Source organism: Urocitellus parryii, chromosome 8, assembly GCF_045843805.1.
Source record: "Urocitellus parryii isolate mUroPar1 chromosome 8, mUroPar1.hap1, whole genome shotgun sequence".
In the NCBI taxonomy this organism is placed as follows: Eukaryota; Metazoa; Chordata; class Mammalia; order Rodentia; family Sciuridae; genus Urocitellus; species Urocitellus parryii.
The window spans coordinates 29,335,162-29,355,653 of NC_135538.1; the positions used below are offsets into that span (position 1 = coordinate 29,335,162).

At 35.0% G+C, this 20,492-nt stretch overlaps 1 protein-coding gene across 2 annotated transcripts in view; it reads left to right on the forward strand.

Moving 5' to 3' along the window:
• The first annotated feature begins 3,287 nt into the window (after window positions 1-3,287).
• The window catches only part of Hbs1l (HBS1 like translational GTPase), an 88,064-nt gene continuing 70,859 nt past the window's right edge, over window positions 3,288-20,492 (forward strand). Inside the window, exons 1-4 of one of the 2 annotated variants that reach the window (XM_026391858.2) lie at window positions 3,288-3,486; window positions 6,618-6,683; window positions 14,311-14,439; window positions 19,034-19,228. In XM_026391858.2, coding sequence (XP_026247643.2) covers window positions 3,444-3,486; window positions 6,618-6,683; window positions 14,311-14,439; window positions 19,034-19,228 — 433 coding nt within the window. In that variant the 5' untranslated portion in view covers window positions 3,288-3,443. The remainder of the gene's footprint in view (window positions 3,487-6,617; window positions 6,684-14,310; window positions 14,440-19,033; window positions 19,229-20,492) is intronic. The other variant, XM_026391857.2, reaches the window with a different exon arrangement.

Consider the following 20,492-nt stretch of genomic DNA (forward strand, 5'->3'; position numbering starts at 1 on the left):
ATGAATCACATACTGGAAGAAATATTTCCAAATTACATATTAGATAAAGGAATTGCATTTCTCATACAAAAAGTACTTTTCAAACTCAAACACAAATACCCAGGTTGGTTGTATAGCTTAGAGTTAGAGCATTTGTCTAGCATACCTGAGGCCCTGGGTTTGATGCCAGGCACTATAAAGAAAAACAAACCAACCACCCAAAACCAAAACCCAAAAAGCTGGAGATGTAGCTCAATGGCTTGCCTTAGGTATATGAGGCCCCCGAGCTCAATTTCCAGCACCACAAAATAAACAAAACACCATATTAAAAATCAACCAAACTGGAAATCCATATGCAGCAAACTGAAAATAAACCTCTATCGCTCACCATGCATGAAACTCAACTCAAAGTGGATCAAGGACCTAAGAATTAGACCAGAGACCCTGCACCTAATAGAGGACATTATTATCCTAGCTGCATGGTTGCGCATATGGTGTGACGCTGCATCATGTACAACCAGAGAAATGAAAAGTGCTGCAATTGTGTACAACGAATCAAAATTCATTGTTGTCATATATACTTAATTAAAATGGATAAATCAATTAATAATGAAAAAAATCAACCAAAGACTCAAACAGATGCTTTATCAAAGATGGTATAGGAATGTCAAAAAGCACAATATATTTTGATCCCATGAAATACTGGAAGGATGAGAAGGCTATGGAACTTCATCATTCTTGGAAATGTTATGTTAAATGTTAGCCATTTTCTTTAAAAAGCTAAAAATTATCTACTATATCATCCAAACATCTCTTCCTAGGTACTTACCCAAGAGAAATAAAGTTTATGTCCATACAAATATTTGAACATGATATTTATAGTAGTCTTATTTGTAGTAGCTGAAATTGAAAACAACCCAAATATATATTAATAAGTTAATGGAAAAACAAATTGTTGTGTATCCATACAATGGAATTCTCATCTTTGATACAAAGGAATGACCTATTTATTGATTTAAGTACCTACATGGTTGAATCTCAAAACAATTATGTTGAGTGAAAAAGATAAAGAAGAAAAATATACTATATGATTTCATCCATATAATATTTTAGAAAATGAAAACAAATCTATAGTGACAGGTGATCAGTTGTTGCCAAGAGCCATGGTGAGGAAATAGGAAGGGGCAAAAAGCCTTGAATATTTTGGAATTTTTATATTCTGGATATAAAAGTACTTGAGGAATCTCTTGGGATTCTGGATATATTCATTATCTTGATTGGCTTGATGGTTTTACTAGTGTACATATGCTAAAAGTATACATATGTTTACTTAGTATACATATGCTTAAAGATACTAAATTTACACTTCATAAAGTGATACCTTCATAAAGCTGTCAAATTTTTTTTCAGTAATGTAGTTAAGCTATTTTCACCAATTAATATAAAAAATGAATTCTTTACTTGTATACATATGGTATTTGTGAGTTTTCTCATAGCAACAGAGTCATCACTATATTTCTCTTTTTGTATTCACTCATTCATTCAGTAAACATTTAAAATTCCAGATATCAGGATGGTAGAGAAACAAAGATACAGCTTTCTAACTAGTGAGGTAGAGAAATAGCATTTATTGAGTACCCATTGTGTCACAACTAAAGATATTCTTATATATCCATTTTACAGATGAAGAAATTCAGCTCAAAGATGTTAACAGACAGAAAGCAGCAAAATTAGGCCTCCAACATTATGGTACTTTCCAGTAAGCCATAGTCACTCCTAGAGAGCACAGATGCAGTGGGTCAAAAGTCTGATACTTTCTGAGGAAGTCAGTGAGGCCTTTGCTATTGGGACCCTATGGTTTGAGAAGCTTTGAGGTGCTCCTGAATTTAGAATTTTGAGGGATTGAGTGCATTCTTGATGACAGAGTCAATTTTCATACCACCTCCCAGGCAGAAGTGTTCTTTTCTTATTCACTGCTCCTGTACCACTTTATGTGGTCAACTCATAATTCATTTTCTTCAGTGAGTTAGTTCAGTAAGTTGTATCTAAATTAGTTACTGATGATTACAGTGGAAGGGAGGCTGCCATTTATATTTTAATAACAGTATTTTTAAGCGTCTTCAATGTTCTGTACTATGACCTCTTCCATGGATAAATTATTATTCACAACTCTAGAAATTAGATAGTATTACTATCCCCATTTGTCAAAGAAACAGGCTGCAAAATAAAAAATTATTTAAAGATGTAAACAATAAAAAAACTTAAAATCATACAAAATTAGCAACTATATGTTTTTTTCAGAAAAAATTTTATCTCTGAGCTGTACTAAATAGCAGTGATAGTTAAAACATTTCTTAGTCAGACATATTCAAATGCAGGTATAAATTATCTTCTAAGCCACTTACAAATATGAGTTAAATTTGTATTACTCTCATTATTTCTTTCTATTGTGGATTATCAGAAGCTGAGCAAGCTCTTAATTTGTTTCTAGAATTTGACATTTGCCTTTGATGCATAGTATCACCATTTCTAAAACACAAGCTCAAAGGAAGTGAGCATGATAATGAGGTTGGCTTTTATATAGCATTATTAACTTTATGTTCTAAGGAATGAGGACATTTAATAGCAGGTTATAGATTTAGTATCCCCAACATTCATCATCACCACCTAAGGCCAGTGCTATGTCTAAAAAGGTATATTTAATATGCTTAGCATGTTACACATGATTATGTATTCAATGAATGTTCGCTGGATACTTCATGACATTGACGAAGATCCTTTACAGAGCTAAGAGCAGATAGTTGTTTACTAGACGTGTTAAAGGAGAATGGAGTTCCTATATGAAGTCTTGAATTATTCAAAATCAGATTGGCCTATTGTAGCCAAATCTAAATTCAACCATATATTTTTATTTAAAACTGATGTCCCCCTCCACCTCCCAAAAAAGAAAAAAAAAACCTGGCCTATTTCTTATTTTGCATTTTATACAAATTTGTGAGCTTAACCATGTCTCAAAGATGTAAGTTGGATAAACCAAGCCCTACTCTTATTGAGTACACAGCAGCTTTTTCAGGATATTATCAGAAATGAAATTTGGAAACCCAGAATGCAGGCGTAAGTCAAAGATCTCTGCTGGTAACACGTAATCCGGGCTAGCAAATTGTAGGCGGCGGAATTTCCCAGCTTTGTAAATCCACGTCAGTCAATTTGCCCGTGGGCGGGGCCGCTCCAAAAACATTCCTTCCATGCGCATGAGTGCGCATGCGTCTCAGGCGGAGTGTGACCCTGAGAGGTTGCCGTCGCGCAGTGCGCGAAAGACGTCGCGCGTGCGCAGGCGCTTGGCGCAGAGGCCTGCCGGAAGCCAAGATGGCGCGTAAGTGGTCTCCAGGCCGCAGTTGGCGCCTAAAGAGTATCTGAGCCGGGTGTTTTCGAAGGTGCTGTGGCAAACGCCCTGTCTTGCTGCCATGGCCCGGCATCGGAATGTCCGAGGCTACAACTACGATGAAGGTAGGTGACAGGGTCACGCCGGGACATTTTTACTATTCCAGCTGGGATTCCAGCCCGTTGACATTCACTTCAATCCGAGTTCTTAAATAGTGGCGCCCGGCTGAAATTCTGGGAGGCCCAGTTGGGGAAATAACAGGACGTTTGAGAGCCAGCGAATGGTGTTAACTCGCAATTTCTGATTTCTATGATTTATTTAGGGGAGGGGGAAGTGCCGCACAGCTTCATATAGGAAGGATATTTGGCGAGGTTAGGATCCGATGATATTAGGCACATAATATTATAACCAATCCCGTTGTTTTTTCCCTGGTTGGGCACTTGCTTGTCTCCATCTAACCCTGTTTTCCCCTTTAGAAATGTTCATAAAAAGTTGCTTATTGGTAAAACACTGATGGACTTAGAGCCATGTTTAACCGATCTGTAATTATGTTAGATTTACATGGTAAATCTTTCTGTGTCTGTCCATATGTTTTTACTCTACAGCTTAGCTTGAAGTAATAGATGGATTTATTTTTCAACGAATTTCAAATAAAAAAATGTATGAGCCAGTAGAAAAGATACTTAAAAGACTCACAGAACAAGTTCATCAGATAATCTCGAGGCATGTACTCAGCTCTTCACTATCAGTATTTGATATACATATATTTTGATATGGAAGTAAAAAGTAGTGTTAGGATTAAGGGCATGGAAATGAACTTATTGACTTTAAAAAACTGAAAAGAACAAATGTGTGTATGAACACTGTCTAGTAGTTTAAAAGTAGTTTTCAGAGGAGGATGTTATGCAGTGCCTAATTATAGGTATTACCAAGCATCATTCAAACTGAAAAATATAAACACATATGGACTAATGCAGAAGAGGAATAAAGACCTATTGCTTTGTAAAGTGCAAAGCATGTAGTGTTTAATATATTGGTGGTTTTTATTGGCACCTCCAGTAGTTTTTGTTTTAAAATATCAGTGTGATCTGGTAGTTTTAGGCAACTAACACTCTGTGCTACATTTGGAGACTGTGACCCACTACATTCTTCCTGGTATATGTTAGAATGGAGGTCCTTTTAAAGTAAGTGTTCTGGTGGTTGTCAACATTGACATGTGGACCACGGACTCCTGGGAAATGACTAGACTGGGAGCTTTTATTTTTTTGGTGAGACATTATTCTGCTATGTTGCTCAGGCTGGCCTTGAACTCCTTCAAGTGATCTTCCCACCTCAGCATCCTGCATATCAAGAACTACAAACCTGTGTCACTGTGCCTGATTGGGAGATATTTGTACAATTATAAAATAAATGACATGAATAGGTTTTATTATTACTCATTCATTTCTTTAGTAGCCATCATTTCCTTAAACAACCAAAACTGAGTGCTTAAAGCACTAAAGCTGGGGAATGACATTAAGATATTGAGGGTAGTCTAAGAAGGAGATAATAAAAAGTAACAGAAAATAATGAGAGAGACTACAAAAAGTAAGGATAGTGCTATGGAGGCTGCAAAAAAGAGTGTCTAATTCAGAAAGGGTTGGGGGTTGAGGTGAAGCAGGATTTCTGTGTGAAGGAAAGTTTGCTGGTGGAGAGGTTCTTGGCTGCAGGGAGTGAGTGCTAAATATCTTCTCATCTTGGCCACCTGAGGTCAGGTTGCCATGTTTTCTTTGGAACAATTGCTGACATCATAACCAAGCAGTTCCTGTAGCATGGGGGGTTCATACCCCTGTTCTGCTTATGAAAGTTCATACATCTTCAGGGTCCAGTTTGTTTCTGTTCTTCCTAATTAAGCGTTCCCTTGCATTCTCAATAATAATTAAAAAAAATTCACATAAGTAATTTAACCTCATTAGCATTTGTGCTCTAAAATACTTTGAATAGTACTTTACATGATTGCCTCAGATACTAGTTTAAAAGCCCTACTTTAATTTTATATTTGATCCAAATAACATTTGTCTAATTTTTCTCTGCCAATTACATTTGGTATTAGCCTTTAAGCATGATGTTTTTAATGCATGAATACCTTAAAAAATTGGCTAACTTCATCCTTTGTTGTTTTGGATGTTATATTCCTGGAGATCCTTCCCTAGTACCCCTACTCCTAATTCTAGTTTTGTTCATATGTGTGTTTATATCATTGTGCTGTAAATCTCATGTTGAGCACTTGTGTAGTTTTGTAGTTGTCCATTTTTTTTTAAAATATGTATTCCCTGTCAGAATTTTGGTTTGGAAAGGGTTGAAATGTGCTCATTTTTGTACTGCAAGTGCCTCCTAAGTAGTCCCTGTTCCAGTGTTAGCATCTATTAAATAAATGAATGAATACATTTATATATTCCTTGTGGGTTTTAGTTCTTAATAGTTTGACTCATTAATTTATATTAAAACAAATAATTATTTACTGTCATATGTGTGCCAGGGACTTGGCTAAACCAGTTCTTGCCCTGATGAAGATGATATGCCCATAGATTAAAACAGGAGTGGTGCTTTGAAGACAATAAATTGAAGTTGTGTGCTAGAGGGCAAAGGTGGAAGGGAGGCTTGTTGCATTACCCAGGTCAGGGAAGACTTCTGGAAAGTGATGACATTTAAGCTGAAACCTTACCAAGGAGAAGAAACAACTTTAGGGAGATCTGGGCAAAGAGCATGTTCCAGTCAGTAGGAAAAGAGGCTAGTTAGCTGTAAAGAAAGTGAGCACAAAGCTATTTAGGGGTAAGCTGATTTTGTAAAGATTACTTAATTGTATAGTGAAGAACTACTGTTCTTGGACCTAGACATGCTAGTCAATTCTATTGAAAAGAAGGATTTGTCTATAGAGAGTACTTGGTGAAAAACATGGATGGATGGCTTAGTTTAAGATTTTGTCAACACTGGAAAGACAAATTTATTGCTATAGGATTATTGTTATTTTTTGATAACATGGAGTGAAAATTTGGGAAAACATTAAAAATCAACCTAAAAGCACAAGAACCATGTATGTTTTTATATATAGAATGTCAGTAAATACCTACTTTGTAAGTGAAATACGTAGAATTTTTTGAAAGAGTTGACATTTCCAAGTTTTGACAATTTATTTTGGAGAGAATTTAGATACAGTATTAATAAGGGAGGACATAAAAAGAACTTGTAAATTAATTTATTTCTTTTTTGATTTTAGATTTTGAAGATGATGATCTCTATGGTCAGTCTGTAGAGGATGATTATTGTATTTCGCCATCAACAGGTGAATTTTTAAAAACAATTCAATTTCCTTAATTTGAATGTTAAAAATGTCAAGTAAATACTATTGTTATTCTAGGGCCAGAGTGTTCTATATTACTATAACATGTAATATTTAAAAAGATAAATGTATATTGATTTTTTTTACCCATGAATAGCATTTAAAGTTTTGACACCATCATTTAGTTTTAACAGTTTGAAGAAAATTCTGAAGACTATGGGTTTTCAAATATTCTTTACAACATGCAATTAATCTAAATACACTAAATGGTAATTTAGTTAGTAATGAAGTTCTAAAGCCTCTGGAGGCAGACAGCAGTTAATTTTATATCTTTAAGGATATTTTGAATATTAGAGAGAGATGTTGTGCATCCACTTTTTTTTTGTAGTACTTTAGTGTTTTTTTTTTAAATTGACACAATAATTGTGCATATTTATGGGGTACAGTATGATATTTAGTACCTTAGATTATCTACTGTTAAGCAGTATGGTAAATACACCAACTACCCATAGTTCAGACATTTTTTTAGTGGAACCAGGAATGACTGCAGGGGATTTCTACCCCAGCCCTTTTTAATTATTTATTTTCTTGAGACAAGGTCTTACTGAGTTGCTGAGACTGGCCTTTAACTTGAGATCCTCCTGCCTCAGCCTCCTGAGTCACTGAGATTGCAGGTGTACACCACTCTGCCTGGCTATTTCAGACAGTTGATAGAGCCACAGAGAGATTTAGAGTTCAGATTCCTATATGATTCCACATCAGAGCTGCATCTTTTATTCATCTGTTCAAAGATTTCTTTGCTACCATATAAACAAAATACTCCTTTCTAGTAAAGACTGAGTTTTCTTTAACCTTTCTTTTATACATTTTTCTTCACATCTTAGCTATTATAGACAATGGTTGAAAATTCCTGTTAAATTTTAATGTAGCATTAAAAGGGGGTATGATTTAACTATTGCTAGGTGTTACAGAAGTATAATTCATTAAACTCACTTTCCATTTAGTTTAAATGTTTATTATAATAACATTACCTTTAGAGCCCTTTGCTATGGCCTGAATGATTGTCTTCTCCAAATTCATATGTAAATCTTATTCTCAAGGTGATGATATTAGGAGATGATAGGTCCTTTGGGAGGCGATTAGGTCATGAGGGCAGAGTGCTCATGAATGGGATTAGAGCCTTTCTACAAAAGGTCCTAAATAGATTCCTTTGCCTTTCTACCTTGTGAGAACACAGCAAGTAAGTGCTATTTGTGAGCCGGAATGCCTTGATCTTGGGTTTCCCAGCTCTAGGACTTTCAAAAATAAATTTCTGTTTATAGGTTGTCCAGTTTATATGATATTTTGTTATAGCAGCTTGAATGGTCTAAGACATTCTCCTCATCATAATTATTCTATCGTGTACTGAGATGCCCTATAGACTATACCTGCTTTAGTCTTATTTTTAGACTTTGAAGACCAAATATACCCCTTTTGAGGCATAGGTATGCTCTAGAACTTGTCTTTAATATTTCTATTCTTCCTGTCATCTCTTTCCTGTTACTTGTTATTCTGAAATGCATCTGGTTTTATTTGTAGGGCTGCTCTTAAGATCAAGTACTTTACTTATGTAACCTAATCATGATCTTTTCTCTCTCCCTTTAATGTTTCACTTTTGTCATTCAGGATTCTGATAATAGAAGAAAATTTTACCAGTTATTTTATCAGAGAGAATTTAATACAAAAAGAAGTTGTTATCCAGGAATTACAAAACAAATGTTGCAGAAAGGACAACCCAGATATCAAGAATGTAGTAACTATAGGAAGAATTTACCATCAGTAGTTCTGTATAGAACAAACAGATGAGGTTGAAACTGATCTTTTGAAGCTTGTGGGATCTCCTTGGAGATAGGACTCAGACAACAAGGAGGAGTTCTGCTTTGCCTCTGAGGTTCACCTGAGGTACTAGGGAGCCTGGCTGATGCTGGTGCCTCTGAAGTGACTTTTTGAAGCTGGGTTTCAGCCTTTTGAAGAAATAATTTCAATTTACTCTCTGCTGTGGTGTTTAGGGAGTGAAGGGGCAAGTTGATGTTGATTCTGGGAATTTTGAAAAAACTGAAAAACTTAAGTTAGTTACTGTTTACTGGAATAAACTGCTTTTGCAAGATAAAGTATTGCCAGGGCGATGCTGACCAGAACAAAAAGCAAAAGGGAAGGAGTGTGTGCTTTCTTCCTTCAGCCTTGTAGTCTTCCTTTAGCATCTTACTGGATGCTAAAAAGGAGCCAGTTATCAAAGAATAAATGTACTTTGTAATACTTGAACATCAGCATCGCAAAGCTGAGTAAATGTGGGTTGGAAGCTGAGAGATAAGTTAACAACCAAGATTCCTTTAGAGCTCCTTATTGAGGGATTCAAAAGAAGACATTTTATAGGGATATAGGCATAAAAGAAATTTCCCTTTTTCCAAGGATCCCCCTAGGCACTTGCCCTTTGGGGCTCATACAATTCAGTGTCAAAGTTGACTAGGCACTTTAAACTTTGGAGGTAACAAAGTGATGCCTGGTATCTCTGTCCTCATTACTCACATTCTAAGTGCAGTAGAAAGCAAGGTACATTTGTGTAACTGAGAAGATGATGTGGATATAGTATTAGAATTGACTTTTAAAACGATCTCTTCTGCAGTGTAGACAGTGGATTGAAAGAGGTACATGAGCTAATATAGGCAGATTAGTTAGAAGACTATTATACTAAAGTATATAAAGGATATTAGGACAGTGTTCTCAAAGTGTGGTCCCTGTACCATCATCATGACTGGAGAGTTTGTTAGAAATGTAGTTCAGAGGTGATGGTGGAGGGAACCAAGAGTCAGAATCCTAGGGTGAGGTGAGACACAGCAATGGTATAAAAACCCCACTAGATTGTGTTTTTGGCTTGCATGGGGAACAATATGTTTAGGATAAGAGTGGATTTGGACAAGAGATTTACAAGATTTACAAGAGTTGAGATCTTCAGTACTTGAAACTTGGTAAATATGGCTTGTATAAGGGTTGAACCATTCATAGAGTGATTCCTGAAAGACACCTTACTATTGCAGGCTAACTCTCATTTAGGTAGGCTTTTCTGGATAAGTAACATTTACTATTGAGTAATGAACTAATAGTGCAAAGGTCAGGCCTTCCAAAGTTGTTTTTTTGAGATTTGCATTTGTGGCCTAGCTTTCTTGAGGACAGAATCATAGTTTATCCATGTGTCTCTCAAAGCTCTTGATGAGCATACGTTGATCTTGCATATGTTTGTATTCTAGATAGTCTGGCTATGAGAGTCACATTTTTTACACATCAACAAGTCCAATATCATTATCAAAGCAGGAGATAGTTAATTCGAATTTCTTTCACAAACTTGTATATTGAGCAAAAGCATGTGAATTTGGATGTTTTATTAAAAAATTTACAGAGTAGCAGTAATATCAGATTAAAAAATTTAACCTCCTCTTCAGTGGTAGGTTTTCAAGTAACTGCCAATATAAAATGAATAGTTTAAGAATACCTTGTTCTTAAAGAAGCAGCTTGCTATGGCAACATCAGTAGGATTTACTGTAGTGGGAGTCATGGGCTTTGAATTTGATCCGTATCTCTATTAATAATATCCTAGTTGGTGACTGAATACTTTTTGGAATAGTGTTTGGGGATTGATGGACAAGTGAAGGTTTGAGAAGCTCATCAAGTAAAAATTAACCCACATATTGAGTCTCCCCTCCATATGTGTTCTACTTCTAAATTAAAATAATTGAAATAAAAACACACAATTGTCTCATTGAAGTGATCTTACTAATAGTCTATTGAAGTCTGTTAATTGAGTTACTTTGCCAGTTAATAGGAATTTCTCTCTAAAATGTATCAACCTGTATATATTGTTTTGAATTCAACAAAGTGCAGTTTTCCTTATGGAAAGGTGATTTCTAAATGTAACAGCTTTTTTTTTTTTTGTTTCCTTTAGAAAGATTGGTTTTGATACTGAGTATTGAATGAATATAAGTTGAGGAGCAGGGTAGATACTCAGATAGTTTTACAGCTCTGTAAAACTACGAGTGTCTGTTTTTGTATCAACTAGTATGATTAGAAGTAATCTATATTTGCTCTATCCTGTTTAAAATCTTTATTGGATATCAATTTAGGTGTAAAAAAATCTCTCTTCTAATAAAATTTCCTATTAATTTGATATAAGGCAGCTTATAAAGGCCTGTTCACAGCTGACTGCAACAATTTGGTGGGTGGGTGAACATGAACCTGACTGGAATCTCCTGGGAAGGCTTCTGGCAGATGGGAACTGGGCTGGCAAATTTAGAGAATGGCATGTTAGGTAGAGCAAACAACATTGCTTAAGTAGTGGCCTCTTAGTGAGGTTTGTTTCCAGAGACTCACAGGATTCACAGAATTTGCAGCATTAAAAAGAACTAGGCAGGGAGAAGTAGGAACCAGATTGTGAAAGATGTTTTAATTTTGGGTTTGTGGTGTCAACTTTATTGGAGCTTTTTAAGTCAGGGGGATGGTATTTTAGGCAGGTAACTGATGACAATTTACAGAATGGAGTATAGGTAGGGTAGATGAGAGGGGAGATTTACAGATCAGAGTTTCCTAACCTTCCCAGTGGTCTGAATCAGTGCGAGTAATTGTTAAAAACATAAATTTCTTGCTCCATTCCAGCACCACTGCATCAGAAGCACCAGGGGATGAGAGAGCTGTACCTCTGCATGCTCACATGATTTTGACCTTAAGGTGTTTGGGGAACAATTTTAGGTAGTTTCAGGAGTTAGGTTTTGAATTCTCTAAACTTTTATGTTTGTTAAAATGCCTTACATTTGAAAAATCATTTTGTGTATCTGTTTTTTTCAGACAGCACTTCCATTGTAGTGCTTTAAAATTTAGAGTTTAGAGAAGAACAACATTTTATATCTATTACCATGCTTTTCTCTGATTTAACTTTTATTTTATTTGTTGCCTTTGGGCTGTCATTTCAAGCATTTGGAATGCTTCCCTTCTCTCCCCCAGTATCTATTTTTCCTACAAAAGTTTTCTCGACTTGTTTTCCTCCCTAGCAAATCTAACCATTTCTACTTCCAAAATAGTGGCAATAGCACAAGTTTGTGAGTTGGATTCATGTGTGAGGGAAGGTGCAGTGGTATTAGGGACCCTCCTCTGTCAAGAATAGCTCCTGTGAGGTAGAGTAGAAGCCTGAACATCGAGAACTGTCTCTTCCCTGTCAGTATTTTCTAAGTAAAACTTGTTGAGGGAAACATCATGATTTTTTGCCTCAATGTTTGGGTCTTAGATTTCTTCCTTATAGCTAGAGGTAAGAGGGAACATGAAGGAAGTACATTTGTTAAATTTAGGCTAAACTTAATACAATTTAAAGGGCAGAATAGCAGTTTGTAAATCACAGACTCAGAATGGCCCTTTTTCCATTTTTTAGTATATTACACTATGTTAAATCTAAGATGTCTTAGATTTTAAGGCATCTCATTACTTAAAAGAAGGGAGAAACATACACATACACAATATAATATGTGTATTCCTGAAATTCTTTGTGGTTTTCAAAATTAAATACTAAAAATAGCTCATGGGAAGTAGGAGGATCAGGACAGGCCGCTCAACCTACAATGTATGAACAAAATCTAGTTATCTTAATAAAAAATGCTTGCACATTTGAAAAGATGCATTGACTTCTCAGTGAAGAAATACTCCAGTAAATGTAAACCTGGTATACTTAAGACAAATTGTAAAAGCTTGATAGAAAATGAAGAAAGGGTTGAAACTAATGAATAATGTTGCAGAAGCAAAATACAGATCTTGGAGACGCAAGCAGTAAGCACTGTCAAACAGGGTACTTGGCCAAACTGAGCCAAGAGAAGAATGTGAGGCTATGTGGCACTATAATACAACTAGAGTTGCAGTATTATATTTGTTTTTGTTTGGTTTTATTGGGTTTCAACCTTATGCTATTACATTGTGTTGCAGAACATTGAAGTGTTAGGGGAAAAGTTTAAAAAATTAAAGCATCTTTAATGTTACATCCTCATCATTCCTCTGTGTACCTATTAGTATGAGCTAATTTGTGATAAGGAAACATGCATTATAGAATAGGTTGAATTCTCTCAACTTCTCTGTATGTCTCTTACTCAGTTCTCCTTCTCCAAGATTTCTTCTACCTCTTCAGCTTTTCCTGTTTTCTTACCTCCTTTATTAAAACTGCTTTAGAGCTGGGCACAGTGGCACACACTTGTAATCCCAAGGGCTCTGGAGGCTGAGATAGGAGGATCATGATTTCAAAGCCAGCCTCAGCAATGGTGAGATGCTAAGCAACTCACTGAGACCCTGTCTCTAAATAAATAAAATACAAAATAGGGCTGGGGGTGTGGTTAGTGGTTGAGTGCCCCTGAGTTCAAACCCCTGTACCAAAACCAGAAAACAAACAAAAACCAAAGCAAAACAAAAAACCCAACTGCTTCATTCTTCACTTACTAATCCTCTGCAATACTTTCCTATCTATATTATTCTTTTAGCTTTTAAAATATGTTGTTACATTTTCCTTTTTTGCCTTTCCTGTTATAATAAAGCCATCAGTTTATACTCTGAATTGAGAGCATCTGTGCAATGGCCTTCTCAGTATAGGTGTTACACATAAGCCATAGGTTGTTTTTTTTTTTTTTTTTTTTGTACTGGGAATTGACCCAGTGGTGCTTTACTGCTGATCTACATTGCCAGCCATTTTTATTTTTTATTTTGAGACTGTGTCTTTCTAAGTTGATGAAGCTGGCCTCTAACTTGTGATCCTCCTGCCTCAGCCTCCTGAGTTACTGGGATTACAGGTGTTATCATAATATTCATCTTGGGCCATAGGTTTATGTTCTGTGTATTATTTGTAAATTTTACATATGATTTCCCTTTTATAAGTAATGCCTTTCTGAAAACATGTACAAAAGTCAAATGTAGGCATTTTATGTGAGGGACTTAATATGTTACATGTTATTAAAGAAAGCTTAGTAATGCAAAACTCTAATAATACCTTGCCTTTTGGATATTGTATTTATATTTTTGCCCTTCATAACATTGGTTAATTTTATTCTCTTGTAATTGAACAATCTTTGAGACTGATTTCAATGGACCATCTAGTTAAGGTAGTAGAAGTGTTAGTATTTTGGGGGTGTGTGTGATGATTTTTCCTTTTGCTATTAGTTCAGTAATAGCATTCAAGGATATATTGGCACTGTGATAGAGTGTCTTTCCTCCTTTTAATGCAATATGTAATACCTCATAATATCACTCACTAGTGATGACACTGCTTGTATTGTAGAAGAGCACAGCCTGATGTCTGAAAGTTGAAGGTTTTTTACAGTGTAAGTGAATGATTGAATGAATATTTACAGTGTGAGTGAGTGATTGAAAGTATACATTGTTCAAAAAATTAGGACATATTTTTGGTCATGTCCTAATTTTTTGGGAATTGAAAACTATTGCTAATTTTCTTAATTATACAATAAGTCTTTAGTATTTTATAACTGAGCAAATAAGTATTTTTTAGAACTTTTGTTAAAATAAAGAGTTAATGAAAAATGTCAATACCACAGCATTCTTCAATTACTTTACATTCTAGCTGCTCAATTTATTTACTCACGACGTGACAAGCCTTCAGTTGTTGAGCCTGTAGAAGAGTATGATTATGAAGACCTGAAAGATTCTTCCAATTCTCTTTTGAACCATCAGCTAAGTGAAATTGATCAAGGTATAGTAAAAAAAATAGTGTTGTCTATATTTATTGCCTAAAAATAATTAATAATGAAATATATTGAATTTTAATTTTATTGTGATTATTCATAATAGTGACAGGACAGTAATGATACAAGAATATCTCATCTTCAAGGAAAATTTACATTAAGCATATTTTGAGTAGAATATTTAACTATGTGATTGAAAGTTTAATTGTATGGCTACTGTTCAGTAGCGGGAATTTTTTATCTAATTTTCTCATTCTTTCATCTTTCTTTTCCTTAGGAAAAAGCTCCGGGGGCTGGGTTTGTGGCTCAGTGGCAGAGCGCTTGCCGCGCACGTATGAGGCACTGGGTTCAATCCTCAGCACCACATAAAAATGAATAAACAACAACAAAAAAATAAAGATATTGCAAAAAACAAAAAAAAAAAAAAAGAGAAAAAGCTCCAGTGATTTGTTATAAGAACATTTTTAAGAATATGTATTGTTTCATAAGCTTTATGGGGAGTTTATGATTAGAGGATAGAAACTCTCTTATTTGCAAAGATTTTTAAGTACCAAAAGGCTTTAAAAAAACAAGCTAAAGGCCCAAATAACAGCTATGCAAGTGTCCTGATGGTTCACATCTGTTTAAATTACACTTCAGGTTGGAACTTGTAAGTTCAATGGAAGTAACATTGGTTGAGCTTTCTTACTTTCAACTCCTTTAAACATTTTAACAAAAGTACTTATATTTTATCTTGTAAATTTGAAACATGATGTTGCTTCAAACATTATTTAAGCACAGATTGATAGTAGAACTGAAATGGCCAGATATATCACTATGTATCTGTTAACAGTAAGCAGGGATAAGCTGATTTGCTCTTTTTCTGCAGTATGACTTTTTCCTGTAAATATTTATAATGAATGAGAAATCTGTGAGCTGATCTTTAAATAAGTCAACAAAATTATGCCAGCTGCTAAACAAATCAAGAAAAATGGAAAGAATACATAAATACATATAAAAATAGAAAGCAGAAAGACAAATGAGACAGAAGAAATAAAAAAAACAATTTCTTTATCAACTCTGGAAATACATTTGAGGGTTAGTCTCTGTGTCCTCTATTCTGTACCATTGGTCTACCAGTCTGTTTTGGTGCCAATACTATGCTGTCTTTGTTACTATTATTCTGTAGTATAGTTTGAGGTCTGGTATAGTGATGCCACCTGCTTCGCTCTGCCTGCTAAGATTGTTTTAGCTATTTTGGGTTTCTTATTTTTCCAGATGAATTTCATGATTGCTTTTTCCTGTTTCTATGAGGAATATCATTTTGGGATTGCATTAAATCTATATAGTGCTTTTGGAAGTATGGTCATTTTGATAATATTAATTCTGCCTATCCAAGAGCAAGGTAGATCTTTCCATCTTCTAAGGTCTTCTTTGATTTTTTTCTTTAGGGTTCTGTAATTATCATTATCATTATATAGATCTTTCACCTCTTTCATTAAGTTGATTCTCAAGTATTTTATTTTTTTAAATATTTATTTTTTAGTTGTAGTTGGACACAATATCTTTATTTTATTTATGTGGTGCTGAGGATTGAACCCAGGGCCTTGCATGTGCCAGGTGAGCGCTCTACCACTGAGCCACAACCCAGCCCCCCCCCCCAAGTATTTTTTTTTTTTTTGAGGCTATTGAAAATGGGGTGGTTTTCTTTGTTTCCCTTTCTGTGGATTTGTCACTGAAATACAGAAATGCCTTTGATTTATGGGTGTTGATTTTATATCCTGCTATTTTGCTGAATTCATTTACTAGTTCTAGAATTTTTCTGGTGGAACTTTTTCTAGGGTCTTTTAGGTATAGAATCATATCATCAGCAAATAGTGCCAGTTTGAGTTCTTCTTTTCCTATATGTATCCCTTTAATTTCTTTTCGTGTGTCTAATTACTCTGGCCAGTGTTTAAAGAACTATGTTAAATAGAAGTGGTGAAAGAGGGCATCCCTGTCTTGTTCAGTTTTTAGAGGGATACCTTCAATTTTTCTCCATTTAGAATGATGTTGGCCTGGAGTTTAGCATAGATAGCCTTTATGATGTTGAGGTATGTTCCTATGTGAATAAAAGTTGGTAGAGAAGCTATTATGTGAACACTTCAGTAGTGTTTTTATTTATTTGTTTTTGCATTACTGGGGATTGAACCTAGGGGTGTTTTACCAATGAGCTACAGTCCCAGCCCTCTCCACCCGCCTTTTAAAATTTTGAAATAGAGTCTTTCTAGTTTGCCAAGGCAGGCTTTGAGCTTTTGATCCCTCTGTCTCATCCTTCCTAGTAGCTGGCATTATGGATGTGTGCCACCACCCTTGGTTTCTATAGTATTTTTGAAAAAAGGTGTTACAGTTCCCATTGTGGGATGAGAAGACAGAAGAAGACAGGAATAAAGTATAAGTTTCATCCTTTCGTCTGCTAGGTATGCCTCTGTGAACAAAGATTAAGGAGTAGTGTAATTCAAAATCATGTTTTAGAAGGAAAGTTAAACTTCCAACTTTATATATAAGTAATTGCCTGATAATAGTAATAATGATTATGGCTCACTTTTACTAAATGCTCTCCAGGACTGTTCTAAGTGTTGTTCAGTTATTAACATATTTAATCATCACAGAAACATTGTAGGAAAGCTATTGTCCTTCTTTTTACAGGGGAGAAAAATGATACTCAGGAAAGAACTTGTCTGAGGTTGCACCAGCTAAGCCAACTAATTCTTTAACCTCAACTTTTAACTGTCTCTTTTGTGTAGAAAATAGTTCTAAAGTGAGAAGAGATTCTGATATTCACTATGCCATGTATTCTGTTCCAGTTTCAATAAGTCATATATTTATCAAATTGGTGTTATTTTCCCAACATTGCTCACTTGCCCTTTAAAATAAATCTTGGACTAAGCAAGTCAGAATTGCCCAGTTACGTGAGGAATTTACTTTCAATAATTGAGACATGGAGCAAAGTACCAAATACCTTTTTTTTGTTCTTGAAACAATTACAGTATTGCTAGCAGATTCTTTGTTTAGCATGTAAGCATATAAAATGAAACATAATTGAATTCTGTGAAATGATTTGGTGGAGTAGGAAGTCTGTCTTAGTGAACTTTTCAAGGCTATGACCCAAACAACTTGATAGTAGCAATATAAAGGAAGAAATATAAATTTTAGCTCATGGTTTCAGAGTTTTCAGTTCATGGTCTGCTTGCTCTAAGGTAGAGATGTTGTGGCAAAAAGGCATGGTGGTGGAAAGTGCCCAGCTCATGACAGCCAGGAAACGGGGTGGTAGGGAGGCAGCCAGAGGCCAGAAGCAAAGGACAAGATACTGTCCCCAAGAGCATGCCCCCATCCCCTACTCCTGCCACTGTGCCCCACCTGCCTATACTTTCTACCATCTCTTAGTAGTCAGTCAGATATTAGTGGATGATTTGATTAATCCACTGATGAGGTCAGAACCCTCATGATAAAATCACTTCCCGAAAGCTCCACCTCTCTGGACATAGCTACATTGGGGACCAAGTCATTAACACATGTGGGTACATTCCACATCCAAACCATAACAAAATCCAAAAGCCTCAGTTCTTTTTGATTATTGCTAACTTCATAATGCTGTGATTTTCAATCTTCATAATTTTTGTAATTTAGAATTTGCCCCATATGACTAACTCATAGAGTTATTGTATTACAGAAGGTGTGCATGGGTCTGAATTGTGAAAATTGCCAAGTGGAATAAAAATATAAATGAGTATATTCATTCATTTTTATTCACTGGCCCTTAGGTACCAGGTCCTATTTTACTTCATGAATATTGTTAATAATTACTTTTTATAATGACATAATCATAAGAAATAAAATCCTTGAATAGTTTGGACAACTCCAGGTATGAATTTTTGTGTGTGTGTGGTGCTAGGGACCAAACTAGGGCCTCATTCATGCTAGGAAAGCATCCTACCACCAATTGACATTCCCAGTTCTTAAATTTTTTATTTTAGAATTAAATATTTATGTTTCTCTTATTCTATTAGACTTCCTTGTTATGCATTTTGCTTGTTTTTTAAGAGTCATTTAAGGATGACTTGAGTTGGCTGGGGAAAACTGAATTAGCTTAAAAGAAAACTTAAAAGTAGTAATTTATAAAATGTAAGAAATATATCTAGTTATCAGCGCAGTTAGGAATAGTGTACATTGGCCCTCCATTTCCACACATTTGAAAAATGGTTAGTATAGATACCATCATTGCTTTCTGAAAATAGATATTAGTGTGTACCAGTTACATTTTTTTCAAGCATTAGTCAGTTTTATGGGAGAGACATTTTATCATCATCATGAGATGAAAATAGATATTATTGTATACAATTTATATGTTTTTCAAATAGTATTATTCAGGAACATTTAGTATAATGACAATAAAATTGTTCCTCTGGTAATAAGGGAAGAAAGGTATATTGTAGAAAAATATGATCTTTATAAATAATTTTTGCTAAAGAAAAAGGAGAGGTGAATATCCTAGTATACTCTCAAGTCCTTTTTATCAGTTTTTAAGATTGGGGTTCTTTGGCGCTGTTTAGTATAGTTTTTAATCTTTGTTGTCTGTCCCAGCTCGTCTTTATTCGTGCCTTGATCACATGAGAGAGGTACTTGGAGATGCTGTGCCAGATGAAGTACTGATTGAAGCAATTCTGAAGAACAAGTTTGATGTGCAGAAGGCTTTGTCAGTGGTTCTGGAACAAGATAACATGCAGAATTTGAAGGGAAAGAGCGAGAGAGCAATATCTACAGGAAAGACAGTAAAAGGTATGACTTTATATGTTCCCTTTTTGTTGTTTTATGTAGTTAATGGTTTTAGAGGGTCTTTAATTTGCTCAAGTTGTTAAAATATTGCATGTTACAGTTAACTCTTGATTATTATCAATTGATTTTCTGTCGTGAATTTTCCAACTGTGTTCCCTTCTCTGTTACAGCCTATTTTTTGTTTGTTTGGTACCAGGGATTGAACCCAGTGATGTGTAACCACTGTCCACACATCCAGCCTGTTTTTTATTTTTTATTTTGAGGCAGGATCTTGCTAAGTTGCCCAGGGCCTCTCTAAATTGCCGACTTTGAACTTTTGATCCTCCTGCCTCAGCCTCCTAAGTTGCTGAGATTATAGGCTTATGCCACCATGATGGCTCCCCCCCACCCCTTAATTCACTACTTGTTTGCATAACACAGCATCTAGGAAATAAAATCAGATAAGCCTTTTTTTTCTTCTTGGGTTTAAGAGAACTTTTTAATTTTCTTCAAATCTAGTGAGATAGAAAATAAAAATTAATACCTAGCCATTTAATGTTTAAAAAACCCTTGATGCTTATAGCATGTTATAGCATATATAATTTCATTTTATTTAAATATTAAATACTATAACCACTAGAGCTATACTACTATTCCATTTCATGCCAAGATTTTTAATTTTAAATTTGTAGGATTTGAGTTTAAATTGGAATTTAATGGATATAAGAAGGGAACTGAGGTACCATTATATTAATCAATATGATATCTGCTAGGTGATTTACTAACTGATTTGATAATCTGTGGGCTAGAATTTTACTACAACATAGTGGCATATAATCTGTTACCATGAAATAAGAAGTGTTTTTTGTGGGGAAGGGATGTGGATATATACTTTTAGCTGACCAGTGTGGGAATGAATCAGTAATACATTACCTGTATTTATAGTGTAGCCCAGATCACAGTAGATATTATAGGGAATTACTTGTTTGCCTGTTTGATGTGTTTGTATGGTGTGTGTGTTGCTGGGGATGAAACTCAGGGCCTTATTCATGCTATGCAACTGCTGTACCAGGGAGCTACGTTTTTAGGTGTGTGTGTGTGTGTGTGTGTGTGTGTGTGTGTGTGTGTGTGTGTGTTTTAATTAATTAACTAATTAATTAAATTTTTAAGGTTTTTTAAAATTGATTTTTAAATTTTTTAAAAGTTTAAGCTGTGTTGTTTTTAATGCATTAAAATACCACTATTTAAAAATGTTTTGACTTTGAGACAATTATAACTATTTATTTAG